This window comes from Columba livia, chromosome 2 (genome assembly GCF_036013475.1).
Source record: "Columba livia isolate bColLiv1 breed racing homer chromosome 2, bColLiv1.pat.W.v2, whole genome shotgun sequence".
Classification (NCBI taxonomy): domain Eukaryota; kingdom Metazoa; phylum Chordata; class Aves; order Columbiformes; family Columbidae; genus Columba; species Columba livia.
This window is the reverse complement of record NC_088603.1, coordinates 148,613,433-148,632,677: the sequence shown is the minus strand read 5'-3', so window position 1 is coordinate 148,632,677 and position 19,245 is coordinate 148,613,433. Positions and strand designations below refer to the sequence as shown.

The window sequence follows — 19,245 nt, the reverse complement described above, 5'->3', positions numbered from 1 at the left end:
GTGTAGAGGTCTCTGTAACATTTCATCCTTCCTATTAAGTAGGAGCTGAGGAATGTGTCAGACATCTACAGGAAAAAAAAGATGAATTTCACCCCATGCACTGAAGTTAATGAAAAACACTAACACTGTCATCAATGGGCTCTGGATGAAGTCCTAAATTATTAGAGTCTAATGAGGAATTCCTGCATTATGTAATTCCACGGCACCCTTTGTCCATGCCTCTGGTTCTCAGAGTCTGTAATGTGCTTACTAATTGCAAGAGAGACTAAACTAGATGTTGTATTTCAGCTTCTGCTAGTAACCACTTAACAAGTTGGTTAAGGAATAGTATTTACAGTGTTCTAAAATTGATTCCGATAAATTCTGAATTGGAAAACATGTTGTCAATGGAAAAAGGCCAGGTACTGAAAATAGTATAAGGCATATTTTAATAATAAGAAAATCATCAGCACAATTCATAAGCTGTAGCAGAAAGAACTGAAACACGAGCAACTGATCTCATACTCTACAGAGTATACACGAAGAATGCCAAACGGTCATTCACTGCCAAGGAAAAAACACCTGATGCTTATCAGGAGGTGTTACATTAGTATAAAAAAAATGATCACTGCTTAAATGAGACACACACCTAATTTGACAATCAAAACTCTTCACGACAGACATTAATAAGAATTAATTGTTCACACTTTTGCTTGTTCTGCTCACATTTAGGCTCTTTTGGCTCAGTTAAAACAATGCTGGAAGTTCTGTATGATGAAAACAGAAAGTTGGCTAGGTCCCAGATGAGAAGAAAATCTGTGCTGTCTTGTGTCAGCCACGATCTTTGTTTTCTGAACAGCTTGTCTGTATTCTGGGACTTCAAATAAACAGTATTACCATCCATTTGCCATTCCACAGAAAGATCTTTAATTTTGCAACCAAATCAGTATTATTTTTCATGACACCTTTGTCAGATCCCATTAAATGTTATTAACTGCACTCCTCTCAAGTTATTCAAACTTCGAATTTGTCACAATTCAAAAGATCACTGATGTCTACAGTGGATAACAGTCTACACAAACAGTGACTTCTCCATAACCTCTTCTGGCTACACCTGAGAATCATAGAGGTGGAAGAGGCTGCAATTCGCCTTCTACACAGTCAGTGCTAAAAGCATCAAGACACCATATGTTGCCACATAAAAATATCTCATGTTTATCCAGACGAGTAACATTACTACACGTTATCATTAACGATCAACAGAATGAGAATAGACAAAACCAGACTCTGTGGACTCCGTGAGCACAATCTGGATTCAATCAGAGTTTTCCCTGCCCTTCTACCTGCCTCTCGCGTCCATGCTAGCACTACAGAGCTGTCACTGATGGTTTATTTACCATCCTAGATGTATTCAGTTCATCCTTCGTCCACCTTCTGTCCCTCACACCAGTGAAAAGCTCAGATAATCACTTATCTTCTGCTGACAGACAAGACTCCCCCCAATAAAAAGGACAAGTTATCAACATCTGTTTGATATAAAAGGACAGCAATGCTACTTCCACTCCTGAAACTTTCCATGTGAACACAACTCTCTTCCATCCATCATTTCCAGTATTTCAGGAGCCAGGCTACAGGTCAAACAGCATGCAATTACTTAACTTACGCAATTCAGTTCTCTAGGTTAGGCTGTAGGTACTTATTGAATGATGTGACTTACCTACAAGGGATTCTATAACTACCCTGTATGCAGTAGCATGTCTGTGAAGCTGCCACTGAGCGCAGAGGCTCGTCATGCGGACTTGATAGGAATCCAAATTTGTCACACCCAGGTCCACTGAAAATTAAATACCCAAAAATCAAATTTACACCTCTAGTAAGACATACAAGAAAAAAATTACAAATGAACTGTAGTGAAACACTTGCGCCAATTTATTTTTAACAAATAAATTCAAAAGCTACTTAAAAAAAGTCAATAAAATCAAAAACAGGAAGGAAAAATAAAAAGTGAATCTTTCGATGAAAAGTTAGGAAAATTACATCAATTCAGTTAGACCTAAATAATGAACACTGGTAAAAATTCAGTTACTACAAACAAGTATAAAAATATCATTATAACAGCAATACTTCTGTCAAAATCTAATTTAAAATTAAGCTTTAGATATATAAAGACTAAATCTTATTATATATACGGAGCTAGACCAAAAAAGGCTAAACCTACTTTCCGTTAAGGAGATTTATATCTACTACTAAACAAACATGTCTGGCTGATAAATAATAACATCTGCTTTATGATTCGTGTCCTGCTAGCATGCAGCAGATTATCTTAAAGCCTGATAAAAACAAGAGAGTTTCATTTCAGGAAAAAAACTTGCAAACAACTGAGAAAGTCTTCCACGTGAAAATTTATACAGAGAGCTGCACAAAGCCATAGTTACAGCAAAAACCAGCCCGTAGAGATCTGAATAGCATGAAATCGTTCTTACAGGTTTTGGCTACGCCTGTTAGGGCATCACTGAAGCCTGTTGAGTATGAGGCAAATACTTTAACACTGTACTCCGTTCCGCTGAAGAGATTTAGAATGAGAATGGTATTAATATCATCCCCTACAAAGGTCTCCAACGCAGGACCAGGAACTGCAAAAAATAAAGCAAACAATGTGCTCATCGGTTGAATTAGCAGGTAGTTAAAACAAATCTTAAGACCCATTCAAAATTATATGAGCTTCTAAAGTTACTCCTAGTTTTTTCCCCTTTTATTTTTATTACCAAACACAAAAATGAAGACACTCTGCTCAGTCCTTGCATGGACAGAGGCCACAATACACTTAGGAAATTCAGCAGTGGGATTCATTAGGGCAGGGCTATACACTGGCATCTGTTAAGACCCTTTTGTTCTGCTTCAGTGACTTACTACTGCCCTAAATAGGCAGCCAAAGATCTCCTCAGCTTGATGGTGTGCCAGGACCAACAGGGGGACAGCAGATGCCAGCCAGCAAAACAGTCCCTACAGCGTTCTTATACATAACAGCATCATTTAACACTGTGTAAAAATGGTAAGGAAAATAGAAAAGAATAATACTTTCTCAATTCAGAACTGCAAACAGCTCCTTTGTCACCTATCTTAGCTGTTCTGGATATATTCCAGAAAACAGGCAATAGTGTCATCTTTGGACAGTATTTTAGCCCCTTAACGGTCACGTGTTTGTGTTTTGTGCTTAATAGAGGACCGTGATTTAAAAAAAAAAAATCAAAGGAAGAGGTGTGCCTTGTCTAGCTGAAATGTGCTGGTGGCCAAGGGATGCAACACAAACAAAATGGACAACAAATAAAATGGCAAGATTTTGGGGGAGATGTAGGGTGGGAGAAAAAGTCAAGGAAACTAAAGCTTTGTTTGCATTGTAAGGGGAAGAAAGTTGAAGGACAGTAGAACTCAGAAGAGAGGTAAAGAGCAAAGGCAGTCTCTGAAATAAATAGAAAGAGTAATGGTAAAATGACATAAAAGGATAGACTGAAAGAGTTGGTTTTCATCAGCCATAAGATGGGAAGTCTAAGGGGGAATCTTACTGCTGCCCACACCTACCTAATGGGAAGGGGCAGAGAAGACAGAGACAGAATCTCTTCTGAGGCAAACAGGAAAGACAGTAAGAGAAAACACAAAATGTGCAACATGGGAAATTTTGGTTAGATATTAGGAAAAACAATTTCACAGTGAGTGTAGTAAAAAACTTCAACAGATGCCTAGAGAGGTTTTGAAATCTCCATCCTTGTGGATACTACAAACATGATTGGACAAGGTCCAGAGAAGCCTCTTCCATGCTGGCCTTGTTTTGATCAGGGGGTTGGACCATATGATCTCTAGAGGTCCTTTCCAACCGGTATCATTCTGTGACTGTGAAACTCTCACTTCAAAACCTGAGACACCCAAATAATAGCACGTTCAAGGCTGTAATTGCAACTGTATGATTTAAGTACCAAATTCAGCAAAAGATGATGTCAAGACATTGTACAGTCAAAACCAAATGACCAAAAAATTCAGTTTAAAAACTCACTGTTGATAGGTTTGTAGACAATCCTGTAACCCATTGTGGGTGACGGTGGGGCATCCCAACTGATACGTAATCTGTTGTACCATTCATCCGAGACACGCAAATTTCTAGGAGCAGACAAGGGTACTGAAAAGAAACCAAACTGAACTCTTACAAAATTATCTCATACAAGCACAGGCATAAAACTTAACACATGCACGTGAAAATGTGAGATAGCCAGTACTCTCACATTTACAGTTAAAAATGCCAGAATGAAAGTCTTCAATCAAATTCTTCCTTGATATTAACGCTACTGGATTAATATTGATGTATTTAAGAAAGTTATACCAAGTTATACCAAGGATTAATTATGAACTTTGTTCAACAAACAGTGAATTTTCCAATTAATTCCCAACTTTGTCCCTACATTAAAAAAAGTAAGATAATTCAAATACAATTATCTTTTATTTACATAGTTTCTTTCAATCCAAGTGCACTGAAGTTTTTAATGTATAAATCATGCTCTTGTGGACACTTAGTGCTTTCAAATGGAATCAAAGGAATGATTTACAAGTGATTTAAGTGTCTGCACAAATAGCACTTCAATTTAGGCAGAAATTATGTAAATTAGGAGAACAGTTCAATAAAATTATACTGTCATGACTAGCAGTGCACAATGAGATTATTTTTTTGCCAATATACAGTAGAGAGGGAACTTAAGCTACAGCTGAGTAATCTTTTGGTACTTGGTCAAAGCTCTAGAGATAATGCAATCACTTCTATAGAAAGTTCAGCAGCATTTCTAATTTCTACTTTCTAATGACCTTTAAAAAGTAATGATCTCACACAAAAGAAAATGTAACAGTACAATGGTTGATTTGATTCTATTCCAGCAGGCATTGTTTACTTTATTTTCTGCATTAGTTGGCTCAGCGTTGGTAGGCTAACTATCAAGGACTTACCAGCTTTATTACTCAACACGTTTCTGCAAACTCACAGTATTTGAATATAAAATATAACTTATCAATTAGAAGCAACCCATTGTTTATAAATCACTGAACCAATCTTAATATAAAGCTTGAGTCATATAAGTCATGCAAAATAAGCCCTCATTTATACTGATATATATTACTACAGTCAAGGAAAAAGGCCAAAAGAGTGAGCCTTTCTTCATTCATATCCCAGCCAAAGACAAGCAGAAAGTTTGTATAATACTTACAAGTTTTGCCAGGAGCCGAGACGCTGACCCCCTCCCCATCAGAATAGATGGGAGTGATGGTAACTTTGTATTCTGTGTCAGACAGCAGAGGCTGAAGCAGAAGAGTGTTTTGTCTCCCAGGCACCATGACCTGGATGGTCAGAAAACAGAAACCATCAAGCATAATGACTAGGGCCAAAGCTTTTTTGTATCCTACATGATCTCTGACACCACATTCCACTGGTATTGCTGTATAGCTTCCATTTTTAGATATTTCTGGTACTTGATGGTAAAATAATAAGATTATCCACCCTTTTAATGGATCTTCTAGTTATACCTGACTAAAATAAAAAGTAGAATGCGCCTACAGAATAATACAGCTTTATATTAAACCTGTGAGCCACTACAGCTCCATTGTGCTGGTTTAGCTAGGACAGAGTTCACTTTCACAGGAAGCTGTGAGGGGATGCAGCCAGGACAGCTGGCCCAAACTAGCCAAAGGGATGTTTGACACCGTATGACACCACGCTCAGTATAAAACTGGGGCAAGCTGGCTGGGGGAGGAACTCACTGCTTGGGGAATCGCTGCTGTCTGGGACTTCGTTTTCAGGGGCCGGTGGTGAAGTGCCGTGTTGTTCGAGTGCAAAGCGCGGTCCAGTGTTTGCAATCGCTCCTTGGAGGATCGGTGCTCAGCATCAGGCTGGGCATCTGTCTTCTGGGTTGGTGAGTGATTGCATTGTGTATTCCTTGCCTTGTATATTCTCTCATTGTTATTGTATTTGTTGTTCACCTGTTCCTCTGTGGTTCTGTTAAACTGTTTTTATATGTTTCCCAATTCTCCTCCCCATTCCCTTGGGGAGTGGTGAGAGGGGTAAGTGAGTAGCACGTGGTCCTAATGCTGGCTGGGGCTAAACTACGACATCCGTAAACCACTGGTACTATATGGATGGTTAGTACAGACAAAATAAATCCTCTAATTGTATTTATTCTTGCTATGAGTATGACTGTCCAAAGATATGCTCATTAATAAAGGTTGATTGTTAATGCTCTTTGGGGACAGAAAATCCTCCTTCCCTTTGGAGGAAGGAAAATGAATTCAGGAAATTAGGAAGCATGAACCGAGCAAGTAGGAATAAAACATGTTTGTCCCATCTGCATCTAGTCTGGCGACAAGCAAATGAAGTTAGCCACTTAGGAGAGGAAGTAGGAGTACATCCCACAAATAGCAGAGGGTCCCAAACTGCCATGAAACATGGAAGATTTGCATCAGAAGTCCAACCAGGCAACCTGGTAGAAGCAGAGAAGTTGTAGAAATCCATCCAGGCAGTTTTGGGTGTGCTAGAGCAAATGTTTCAAACTGCTGAATTGAGCATTGCTTCTTGTAATGCAGTAGGAGGTCTGCCATCAGCAGCTATTTCTGAAATTCTTCAATAGATTAGGATATTTTAGCCAGAGCCCAAAAAACTAGTATCATAATAGTGTTGGTAGAGGTGCCCAAGTAAAGCCTTGAAATCTTTTAACTTGTCAGTAAAATTTGAATCTCAGAGAGCCTCCAAAGCCTGAACAGGAGCTACCTAGCATGTGGAACATACATGGTAAAAACAAGAAACTAATCCTACGTTCCCTGCACCAAATCTATGTCCTATGAAGTAACATTGTTGAAAGCAACAGTCCCAAGATCCTATCTCATTTTGGACCCTCCCTGGCCCATGTCTGTTGTGTGAAACTATCACCTGAGCCAGCAACCACACATATTTGGCAAGAAGTTGAGAGATCTATAGGCCTTTTGAGCTCAAGGGGGAAAAGCAGAACATGAGCCTAAAGTATTTTGTTGTTTTAAAGAAGACTGATGCGTCTGCTGAGGGCAAAGTTTTCTAAAGCACATACTCAGAGAAGAAAGCTCTCACCAGTTTTAACATTCCAGGATACATTCTAATTTTGGCAAGTGATACACAGAAGGAAATTAAACTAGCATACCCAGGTGTTAAGCCTTGTCAAAAAGTACTTTATTGATTAAAGCTGGACAAAACCACCTAAATAGTTGTGCATGAAAGATTACCATGCTAAACTTTTCCATACATATACTCAAAACATACAAACTATGTTTCTGAAAAAAAGAACAACCTTTTTTTTTTGTTGTTTTATAGAAGAGGGGACACAAGCATTGAGAACTCTCTCTTTTCCACATGTGCACATTGGCGATCTACAGAACAATATAGTTTTCAGCAGTGAGAAATATTCTTGGCTTTAAGGAAGAAAAAACAAATGTGATCCTTCCAGTATGTGCAGCACACCCAAGAACATACATGCAATTTAGAGCTTGACCCTTCTGCAGTGAAAAGTATCCTATTACATGTTCTAGTCCCTGACCTTCAGCCAATTGGATGTGGGATTAAAAAACTTATTAATATTTTTATGGAAAGGGAGCCAAAAAACTTCAGCATCCACCACAGAATTGTCACGCTATCGTATATTTAAGCCCAAATTCCACAAAACGTTTTGGTTCTTCTTAAGAAGTGCACTTAAACATATAAACACTCCCCTAAAAATCGAATGTCTGTCTTTCCAGTGACATCTGTGTTGCACCTCTCAGGTGCTTGAAGCCACATGATAAAACACATTCCTTCCATTTAAAATGTGCTTAATTTTTTACTACAATCTTACATCATTCCTTATTCAGAAAAGTATTTATGCACATGATTAATTTCAAAGATTAAATCTGTTTGCTGAATTGTGACCAAAGATTATAAGACTTGAGAGTATACTTAAGATTAAATAATTTGCTGAATTAGAGCCAAGATACCTCCCTAATCTTACAATTTTGTAATTTTCCTTAATGAGCTTTTGGGTTAACTTTAATATCCTTCTGATAGCCAGAATCTGAATGCCCTTCCTACAGTATTGATTTCCTTTTAAAATAATAGTCGTTGAATACTAAAACAGAACTACATTTATATCATGCAGATGAATATGACTGAGCTGCCCAAAGCTGCAACAGTAAATCTGGGATCTGAATTTGAGAAACTTTGGGTTAATGTCAGAAAAACTGTACAATTTGTGCCATTATGCTGTGCAAGTTTGCCACTGTATCATATACTATATTATAATACAGTCAAGGAAATTCATAAAGCATGTTTCTGCTCCAAAAGGAAACCACTATATTTAAAGTTCAATTTCAGATTATAGTTGAAAGAGATGGCTAAAAAGTAATTTTCTAGCACAGACTCATAAAAGATGAATGAAACCAAAATGAAAAAAGACTGATTCATATTTTTCTAGAAAAAAAGATATTCAACTAACACCTTGTAATATTTTTAATCCATACAGTCTGATATAGGGCTAAAAATGTCAGTTAGTAGACATAAAAGAATATCTCATATTTTCAATATAACTGTTCTATGAAGAGGAGTGAGCCACATGACAGACATAGAAGGAGAGTGATATGGGGAATATTTCTGCATTCTGAGCTATTGACTAAGAAAATAACCTCAAGCTATACAATTTAATCTCTTAAATGTGTCTACATAGAGCTATCTCAAAATTTCCCCAATTTTTTCTGTTTTCTTTTTTTTTTTTAAAGCACTTCACCTCCCAGAATACTGAAATTATCTCAAAAAGTGTGATATATTAAAATACGGCTAAAGCTTTTATTATATTTATATTTTTATGATTATATATATTATAGTTATATTATTATTATTATTATATATGCACAAAAGAGCACACATAGTACTCTTCATTCTTTCAAATATTTTCCAAAATCTTGATCACCAGAAACTTTTTTTGTGTAAGACAATTTTAATTTTGATTATCACATGGTATTAGAAAGATACCAAATATTCTTAAGCACTAGATTAAAAAGTCCTGTCTTTATTGTGACATGTTGAGGTTAACGAGCAATATGAAAACTCTGCATTCGAACTTCGATTACATTGTTTTAGCATAAAATGAGACTTTTAGGGAGGGAACAAAATCGCTGAAGGAAAAAAATATTTAATATTGTCCTGTACAAACATTTAGGAGTTTTTAAACCACAATCTCAGGGTAGAAAAAGGCCTAGGAGTAAAAAAAAAATCCAAAACAGAAAAAAAAATCCCCCAAATTTAGATAAATTTTAAAAATACAGGAGAAAGAGGACAGGCATCTAGTCTTTTAACTATGATTTCTTGAAACATCTGTGTGACTGGGCCTTGATCTTACACTTGACTGCTGTTGCCTGCAGTATAGCAGGTGCTATTCAATTAAAACTTTGAAGTTCAGTCCCACGTTAACACCAAATATGGCTCTTTTACTAATTGCCATGTGACTGTCGTAAGGAGAGATCATGCCTTAGCAATTATTAAACAAACTTTTTAAGCTCATGAAGCCATTCATAAAAAACCCATACAGACCATTCTTACCGCTTCCTCAGCACGGTCACCTTTCGCAGTGAGGTAGGTCACTCGGAACTGCTGAACATTGTAATCTGAAATTTCCCACATCACCCTCAGACTTGAGGTTGTTTCATCATCTATAACAAGGTTTCTGATTCCTGTTCGAAAAACTAAAGCCAAAAGTAACTTAATTAGTATCTTCTCAACTCTATTTTTTTATATTTTGAATTGTGCTAATTATCACCAAGTAGCTGCAAGCTCTACGGAACTCATGGTGGGTCTGCAGATCCATGGTGGGGCAAACCCATACAGTTCAGTCATACTTGGTCTTAATAACATAAAAACTTTAACTCTTTAATAAAATAATAGTTATCTTATACTGCCCTTAACATATGTTACCCCATTCGCCTTGTTTATATTATTCGGCTTATGGAGCTTTAGACTAACCAAAACTCCATTGCGGAAGATAAATACTCCAGAACCATTGATCCTTAAAAGTCAGTTTTCTAATTCCAGGGAAAACAAACAGAACCCTCAAAAGCAAACAAAATTCTGAATAGTTTCAAGCTCATATTTATAAAGGGAAAGACAGAGCTGATTTTTCCAAATTAGTCTCTGTATTCCTATGTAATATCACTGGTATCATTCAGAGTCCCTATGCTGAGTTAGAGGTTGGCTCCATCCACACACGGCACGTGCAGGACACTGGCCACATGCCAAAAGGTGGTGCAGGAGTATGACTTTGTGGACCTTTCACCGGTGATGCCCCTTGCCTGGGGCCTGCACCTCCTCAAGGTCTGCCATGGCCATGTGCTGACCACACGGACCATCAGGAACTGAGGTTATCGGCTTCTCAGTAATATCACAGCTTTCTGCATCTGGATGTGCTTGTGAGGGACATTTGCTCTTTGCATTTAAACAGCATTTAAACTGTTGATATTTATTCTATTTACCTGCTGTGGTGGGCTTAGATGTTGCGGTACTGGCAGTAGTCACTGTGGTAGGTATTGCAGAAGTCATTGCAACTGAAAAACGATACTCAGCTCACTAACAATTCAACAAGACATCGAACACACAGTATTTATCTTGCATTTCTAACTATGACAATGAAACTATGTGTTCACACCTACAAGTATCCCACACACTTCAGGCATTTCTGATGCTACAAGGGAACTATTCATTTAGTTTTCTTTAGGCACATATATTTGCAAGATTAGCACTCAGATCTACAGATAAGACATAATTATAAACTGTACCGCTAACTAAGAACGCATATAGTTTCCCACATTTCTGGCTGAACTATGCATAATGAATTCCACTTTGACCATTTGTTAAGATTGTCAGATTAATTAAATTGAAAGTTTTTTAAGGGTGCTTCACTTCTGTCCAAGTAAAAAACAGAAAGGACACTTAGCAACACTGGGCAATATAAGCATCGCTTGGATGGGTAAGGGCTTCTTGTCTTAACAGAAGGTTCAAGATTAAACTTGTTTACTTAACTAAGTCATTAACTGTAAAAAGAGATTAGATAGAGCAATCTACTGACATGCTGGCCACTGTTTTGATCATTAGCTATCAAATTCACTGGACATGATTTTGAAATTTTATCTTTGTTACTTCCATGTTAATGTCACGGGATGCCTATGTAAACTTGGACCACTATTTCAGCCAAGAGTGAATTCACCTCTAGTGAGTATAAATTAAATAAATAAGAAAGAAAAGGTTATACTATAAATGCCAAACATCTTAAATGAAATTCTGGTTAATTATTTACTTTAAAACATTTATTTATCCCTGAAATCTAATACATCTTCCCATAAGGAACTGACTAAATACTGAAATGTAGGATGGAAGAACATCTACCCAGATTCAAAGGTTGTTAATACCAGAGCTCAGACAGGGAGCCAAACCATCATTTTGATTCAGTACCATTTACCACATAATATTAAATAAGAAAAAATACAGTCAGTAAAGCCCTCGTGCTAAACTACCACATTTTTCAATACTATAGTTACCCAAAGATGGACCATACTTTAAATATAAGATATATGCATTATATTTAAATCACTTAAACCTCTCTAAAAATCATAATCAAGAGTTTGTCTTACATGTAGCTCCAAGAACAGCAACAACTTCACTTTCACTGTCATCATCAAAAACTGCCAGCAAGGAAACTTCATATTCTGTGTTGGGCAACAAACCCTCAATAACATGACTGTCTGCTTCTCCATTTAGGACAACCTAAGTATTAATAACACAGCAAGATTAAAGTAAATCAGTTCTGCATTTGATTAATTTATATGAATTGACAGAAAGGAAGAAAATGGATTCTCCTTTAAAATAAATTAAATCTATGTTCAGATCTGCCCAAAGAATTTATTAGCTATGTTGAAATAAAAAGATTCACAGAATACACCCAGAAAAAACACTGTTAAGAATACTTAAAATGTATTCATTATTTTGTGGCTGGCCTGATTACTCTAATCTTGTACTTCCACTCAGAACTAATTAATTGCTAAAGCTGACCATGTGTATTTCATTTGAAAATCACTGAAATTCAAAACATTCATCAGTGAAAACAACATAACATTCATTCATATTTCTACCATTCAAGCACTCTTATGACAAATGTATTAGGCATCTCCACAGCCTTACAAAATACTGCCTCTACATCAGAATTATAATCCAGGTTACAGTTCTATACATCTGAATGTGACTTGAAAAATGCTGCAGACTTGGGGATTAGGGGAGATGTGCTGGCAAAAAGTTTGCTATATGTTGTGATGTTTTAAATAGTAATTTTTCTTATTTCTATCTATGACAGCAGCAGCAGATTCACACGTGCAATGTTAGTGGTAAGCAGAAGGTCTCACTTCAGATTTTTGTGTGCTTCATTTATTTTATTGCAAGAAATCAACAGACAGGCAGGAGTTGGAGCTAAAGGGACTGTAAACAGAATGTGAGAAACCTGAGTAGTAATTCTGGCAGAACAGGCCGACTGGTTTCAGGAATCATTTTTAGATTATGCAGACAGATACTAAAATTAAACAAACTTTATCTAGGATAATACTGCAAGTTTTTAAAGGGGGCTGCTGTATACACAGAATCAAAGTAGGACTTATAATGGAAATCAAGCAATAGACGTATGCTGCATAAAAATCTACAACAGCAGTTAGCAGAAACAGTGAATCACACTTTATTATTTTAATTACCACAGGAGATTTCCTGAGTTGGTCCTAGGGAAGAGGGAATCATAAAACAATCACAGACCTTCTGAACTCAGATACAGAAAACAAAAGCAGAAAGAAATTAGTTGGGGCCATGTTTTCAACAACTATCAAAGAATGAGTTAGGCACCCCACACTGCAGACTTTCTGGCACAGATTTTCTTGGGAAAATTTCAGGAATGAACTTGAATGATTATAGCTAAATATCTATACATAGTTAGATGCATATCTGTCTTACACATTACTTTGGCATACTTTCTGAAGCATAACTTCTGTCGCCCTCCACTCCCTGCTAATTTAGCCCACAGAGAAGACCACAAAGAAAAAAGAACACGAAGTGCTGAACTTTCAGTAGGGGAGGACAAATAACAGAAGCAGGAATAGTAACAAGCACATCAGTATAACAGCGTGCATTCTCTACTGTAACCTAGAAATAAAAGGTCGCTCTTACATTTATTCTGGTTCTTCAGCACTAACACCCCACTAAACATCCCACACCCGCCAGCCGTGTGGGTGCAATTGTCACCACCACCCCCTGACCCCGCTCAGCTAATTGGCAAGTTGGGTCTTGGGAGAAAGGCAGAGGGAGTGCATGTCATCGCTCTGCATGACTGATCACTTAGCTGGGAAAGAAGCTTAAAGAGGCACCAGCCTGGAGGTATTGTGCTGTCCTAGGCCTGACCCCATTAGAGAGGTCACACAAGGAGAATAAGAAAGCAGCTCGGGTATTTTTAATATTTCCGTGTACTGAACTATTAGGGCCTCCAGCAGTTCTTAAGGAATGCAATGAACAAGTGGAACCTTAACAGTTTAAATCTTTCGTGACCATTTATGCCCGCGCTCGAAGAACACAGATATCATAAATCTCACTTGAAAAATGCATGTAGCTTGAAGGGATTCACTGACAGCCACTCTTTGGAACTTAAACAGAAACAAATCAGTTCACCTACTGCAGGAGAAAATGCGGGGGGCTGACCTGGGCTCACTCAATCATCTGCCAACTCCTTTTCCCTGCTCACTCCTGTAATTTCTTTCTTTCTTGCATGACTACCTATTGCTGGGTGAAAGGGAGGAAAGACTCAGGCTAAGCTGAATTTACAGAAAAAAATGCCACATAACCTAAGCTGAAATGACTGTTTTCTGCCCTAGTGGATGACAAAATGATGCATGAGACATAGGGCCAGGTGGGAAATGTCATCTTCCCCAGCGAGTTCTTCCCCAGATAAAGAGTTTGCGCATGTGGCTTCTCTTCGCAGTGCTGATGCCAAGGGAATGAGATGTTTGAGAGAGTCATTAAAGATTGCAGAGTACAAAAGAAGCCAAAAGAATGAGTAAATAATGGGAAAGAGGAAACGAGACAGACAATAAAAAATGAAAATTTGGGAAAGGGAGAGAAAGTCTCTCTCTTTTTCTACTTGGAAAAAGAGAACAAAACAGGAAAAGCTAAAATGATGAAAAATGATTTAAAAAGTTAGACTGATGAAAATGGCACTATGGAGAAGACACATAAGCGGCCTAGAGCAAAGAATACAGCACTCAGGAGGAAAAGAAAAAAAAAATCCTAAAGAGGAATAAAGGAACAATCTAATAAATTAACTATATGTAAACTTTTCCCTTTGTAACATTACATAACTAAGGCTTCACAGGCAATTTTACTGTGGCCAGGACATTAGACAAATGTGGGGCATTAAGTGAGGACATCACTGCTCTGGCTGAGCTACCGTCATCTTCACAGCAAAATGAACAATGTCAGCTTCTAAAAACTGAAGTAGCAGCTGGCACATTACAGATTGAGATTGATTATTCACAAACGGTCTCTTCTTTCCTCACCTCCTCTCCAAAAGAAACTTCAGTATTGGTTTCATTTTGGTTTAGAGAGATTTGTTAGTGGGGCAGATTTTTCTGTAAGTCAATTAGCCATATTTAATTGGCAAAAGTTGCAGCATAGGTGTCTTCAGAATGGAATTCTCTCTTTTATTTCACACCCTAAGAAAGTGAAGCTAACTCACCTCTTCAGATTCCCCCCCATCCAAAGGGATCCATGCCAATCTGTAAAAGGCAATATCTGAGGAGGTGGGCTTCCAGCTGACCCTAAAACTGTCTGTCGATGCTTCATCTATTTCCAAATGCTGGGGAGCTGGAACTCTTTCTGCAAAATATTATGCAAAAGAAAAGTCAGAGTAAATGGCATAGATGGCAATATCCAGCACATTCCATTTTACTTGCAGTTTGTTACCAAGAGTATAACATGGGAGGAAGATAACAAAGGCACTACAGATTCTTTGCACACTTATTTGTACTTATGGAAGTGTTTTAGTAGTTGAGGGAGAAGAATATACACAATACATGCTCTATCTACTCTTGACTGGACAAGTCTCCTTGTCCTCTCTCCACTGAAGGAGCTCCATGCAACCCTCACTCCCTCGCCTTTGCTCAGACTTCTGTGCACCATGCACTTTTCTTTTCCTCTACCTCAAAGCAAAGTCCTAATCTCTGCCCTTTCCAGAGACTCTGGGTGCATTTCTGTTTGCAGTTTGCATTTAAGTATCGACTTCTTGTTCCACATGTGTGTGTTCTTCTCTTCCACCTCATGTTTCTCTTTCCTCCTCCCTCAAAGTCCTTCTCTTCCCATTGTTATGTTGGAAAGCATTAAGAAGCATCATCAGGCATTTGTTTAATGCCAAACTACAGTTACAGAAGCTATAACTGTGCTAAATGGACAACAGGAGCCTCAAATGTCTTATATTTTCTCAGTCTGGTGTTCCAGTTTCTCTGTATGTATATAAGGTTCTACCCTTTATTACCTATAAAGTTCACTGGTTAAAGGTATGATTCAAAACTTGTCACATTTCAGCTGAAGAGACAAGTGCCACCACACAGAATGATGCTTCAGAAAGCTGGAGCAACAAACACTTCACTACCTAATTGCAATAAAAGATACTTTAATATGGCTGATTTTGGAAAGACTTAGGAAATTAACCTTATCCACACAAATGTTTTCATTATGTCAAGAGATTACTACCCTAAGTAAGGATGCAATTGGCCCCATAATAAGGAAGCACACAAGCCAAAAACTCCGATGAAAATAACAGAAAGGGTTCCATAGGTCTGAATTCACAACCAGAGACACTTGCTGTTATTCGTCTTACTTTCCAATAAAATAAGAGACTATAAAAATTCTTCTTGGAAAGCCTTCAAAAGTTTGGCAATACTCACTTGTGGTAAAGCTGCCAGTAAGTGGCTCAGATTGTCCTTCATCATACAGGGAGAAAATAGCAACAGTATACTCTGTAAGGGATGTCAGACTTGTTAGAGTATGCGTTGAAACACGACCAACTTCCACCTAGAGAAAGCATAAATTGCAATTAATATTGATCATACATTTCACATTATCAGCGTCTGAAATTCTGCTGGGTTAAAATGATACAGAAAAAGAATGTAACTCAATGAGTAGAGGAATTCTATGAAACTATGAACAAGTATTAATTCAGGGCCATAAAAGCTGACAAAATCAATTAACACAGACAAACTAGGGAAAAGGAAAATTTTCTTTATGACAAACTAGGGAAAAGGAGAATTCAGCCTTAGTAAGTCTAACTCACTAACATATCAGCACTTCAAGTTCTTGAACCCAAAAGGGGAAGAAACTTTTTGGGCCATTAAATCCAGTCCTTTACCATGGATAATCATTGCCTAAACCATCATGTTTAACATTTGTCAAGAGAACAGAGAACAGTTTCATCTGGTCTCTATCCAGGCTGCAGTTAACATGACTTCACCAGGGATATAAAACTCGAAGCTGTATAAACTAACAGCTTATCAATCCAACTATTCAGTGTCACATTAGCTCAGCACCACAGGGGAAATGCCACTGATGCAAAACAAACAAAGTGCCACCTGCTCTTTGAACAGACATAAAGGGAAAGTTAAGAGGTAGATGAAAACCTACTGAACATTCACTTGCAGTATAAAGTACATCACCACAAGCCTGAGATGTTCAAATACCATTGTGGTGAGTACAGCCAGATGTATCATCTTTACTAAGGGTCATCAACAGGAAGAAGTCAAGTGATCTCTAATTTAAATTTTAAGAGATCTAGCAGAAAGAAAAGACACAAAACATTGCACAGGGATGCTCTCTTCTAAACTCAGGGACAGTTTCTTCAGGTTTCATACAAATATTCCATCCTGTACAGATGAAAGGCCAGATATGTCCTAGAAGAAACATAATTACATGTAGCTAATATTAAAGACCTTTCTGGAGGGCAAAGTTATCCATAGCAACTTATTTTACAAAGGATCTGGCCTGTTTTAGTAATTAAATTCATTTACTGCAATTATTTTTTTAAAACTTTTTTTTTTCAGATTTCTGTATTAATATCATTCCATCCTATTTTTCATGCTATCAACAAATTCATGCTGCTAAAAGCTATTATAAATCACTTTTAGTAACATGGCATAACTAAATATTGCATAAGTAAATTATTAAATGCAAGAGTCTAAGTTAAAACATCTTGTTATCACCTCATCAACCTGTTCAAGCCAAATGCTGTTCCTACAAAGTGAGTTTTCAGTATGTAATTAAAGCAATAAATGTTAAGAAAACATGGTGAAGCCTTCAGATGGTCTTTCTGAATGAGCTTGGGTCCTTGACATAAAATATATTAAAAGACTTGTTATCCAGACTGAATCAAGGATAAATATTTCCATACCACACATTTAGTCAAGTTCCTGCACCTACAAACCACTGTTCACTTGAGTGTTTTCCTTCAGTTTCCGTGCACCAGCAATGGTGTTTCTGGTATGTAAAAAGTTCAGGGCACTGTCCCCATACATCTGACCCACGCCACATGTACACCCAATTCTAAGCAAACTCCTATTTACACTAAGCTTCAGAATTCTTTAGCAGATCTTTTGTCACAGATTGCAAGGTAGCTTTTGTTTATCAAAGTCACCCTTAATAATGACAAAAGTTTGGGGAGGTCTGAGATTGGTTAAGGGAAGGGAGGAGCTAATCATTTACCTCATTGGTTTCTGTTCCATCTGTTTTAACATACATGATGCGATAGCCGTTTACATTTTTGGAAGCAGGATCCCATGTTAGCTTAGCACTACTGTGTCCAACATCAGAAAATTTCAAGTTTGCTGGTGGGCTTAGAGGCACTTGAAAAGGAAAGAGATAAAGCCATGAAAGTGATTCCAGGTTTTAGCTGTGAAATTTTTCACATCTTGAAAATAAACAGCTCATTTTCCATTCAAAAATTTACATCACCAATGTTTACATTAAAAGACCTACATCAATGGAGTTACACAAGCACTTAAAGGCAGGTAAAATAGCTTAGCTCTTTGCTGAAACAGAACTTTCAGCTTTGCTAAGTGTATCTCAAGTAATACTGAAAAAGAAAAAAATTACATTATTGTTCATAGCATTTATTATAGCAAGATCTAACCTATGCAACACTTGCAACAAATTTGTGTAAATTGTTTTAGTTCAACTAGATCTTTATCCTATACGCGTTTGTTTACCGTGAGCATCCCAGCAAAAATATTTAATGACAACAGTATTTTGACAAAAACACTTTCTGCATCATGTAAGTCCTTGACATAAAGGTTTGTCCAAAAGCATAACTAGCCGAGAAGATCTCCAAATATGGAATTTTTTTAAACTCTGCTTAACCTTTCCTCTCTTACTACACAAAGAAGCTGTTTCCTAACAGCAACTCCAGTTAAAGCTGTATTTATATACCATATATGCCTTGACTGTCATGAGCTGAAGGAAAATGAGGTCATGCAAGATCTCAGATTCCATCCACTTTTGTCACATCAGAGAAAGCAATTTGTGCTGCCTGTTACTCTCAGCAGTAGATTCTGCTTTAGCTCAACATCTGCTAATTTCCTCTGAATTGTGAAACCTTTCTCTATCCATCCTGCCTTCACACACACAGTCCTCACCAATCCATGTGGACAGATACATATCAGCACTTCAGAAGCTGTTTCCCTCACACAAAAGCACATGGGAACAAAGCGAAAGATAAAAACCCATATATATTATATGGGATATTTAGTAAGGCCATATGTCAACTCAGAAACTGCAAGCAAACAGCCACCTTAGGAACAGTCAAGTCAACTTGGCTATCAAGAAAGAGAAGATGAGACACTGGAACTGTATTAGATGGGTTTGCCACATTTTCTGGCATTCAATATATTCCTCAAAGTCTCGTGAAGGGAGTGTCACGTGCTGGCTTTTCTTTCTACTTTCTGTCATTCCTGGAATGCACTTTATTTCACCATCCAGTCCATACCACAAAATGCTTCGGTCTTGGCTCTTTCCTTTCAGATCCAACCTCCTGACAACATTGCTGACAACCAGACAAGAAGCCCTGATGACACAGTTACGTGATATTTACAGTGAGTCTTGGGTAAATCCTGGCCCCAAAAGAATCC

At 37.5% G+C, this 19,245-nt stretch overlaps 1 protein-coding gene across 12 annotated transcripts in view; it reads right to left on the bottom strand.

Moving 5' to 3' along the window:
* Positions 1-19,245, bottom strand: part of COL14A1 (collagen type XIV alpha 1 chain) — a 127,143-nt gene that overhangs the window by 54,126 nt on the left and 53,772 nt on the right. For 8 of the 12 annotated variants that reach the window (XR_010470762.1, XM_065054333.1, XM_065054336.1 and 5 more), the window contains 10 exons: positions 17,825-17,964; positions 16,018-16,144; positions 14,811-14,950; positions 11,683-11,815; positions 10,528-10,599; positions 9,593-9,744; positions 5,223-5,352; positions 4,028-4,150; positions 2,463-2,612; positions 1,697-1,813 (listed from right to left, as the gene is read on the bottom strand). Coding sequence is in view for 11 of the 12 variants with exons in the window: in XM_065054333.1 (XP_064910405.1) it covers positions 1,697-1,813; positions 2,463-2,612; positions 4,028-4,150; positions 5,223-5,352; positions 9,593-9,744; positions 10,528-10,599; positions 11,683-11,815; positions 14,811-14,950; positions 16,018-16,144; positions 17,825-17,964 (1,284 nt within the window). In the remaining variant the exon portion in view is untranslated. The remainder of the gene's footprint in view (positions 1-1,696; positions 1,814-2,462; positions 2,613-4,027; positions 4,151-5,222; positions 5,353-9,592; positions 9,745-10,527; positions 10,600-11,682; positions 11,816-14,810; positions 14,951-16,017; positions 16,145-17,824; positions 17,965-19,245) is intronic. The other 4 variants (XM_065054335.1, XM_065054337.1, XM_065054341.1 and 1 more) reach the window with 1 other exon arrangement.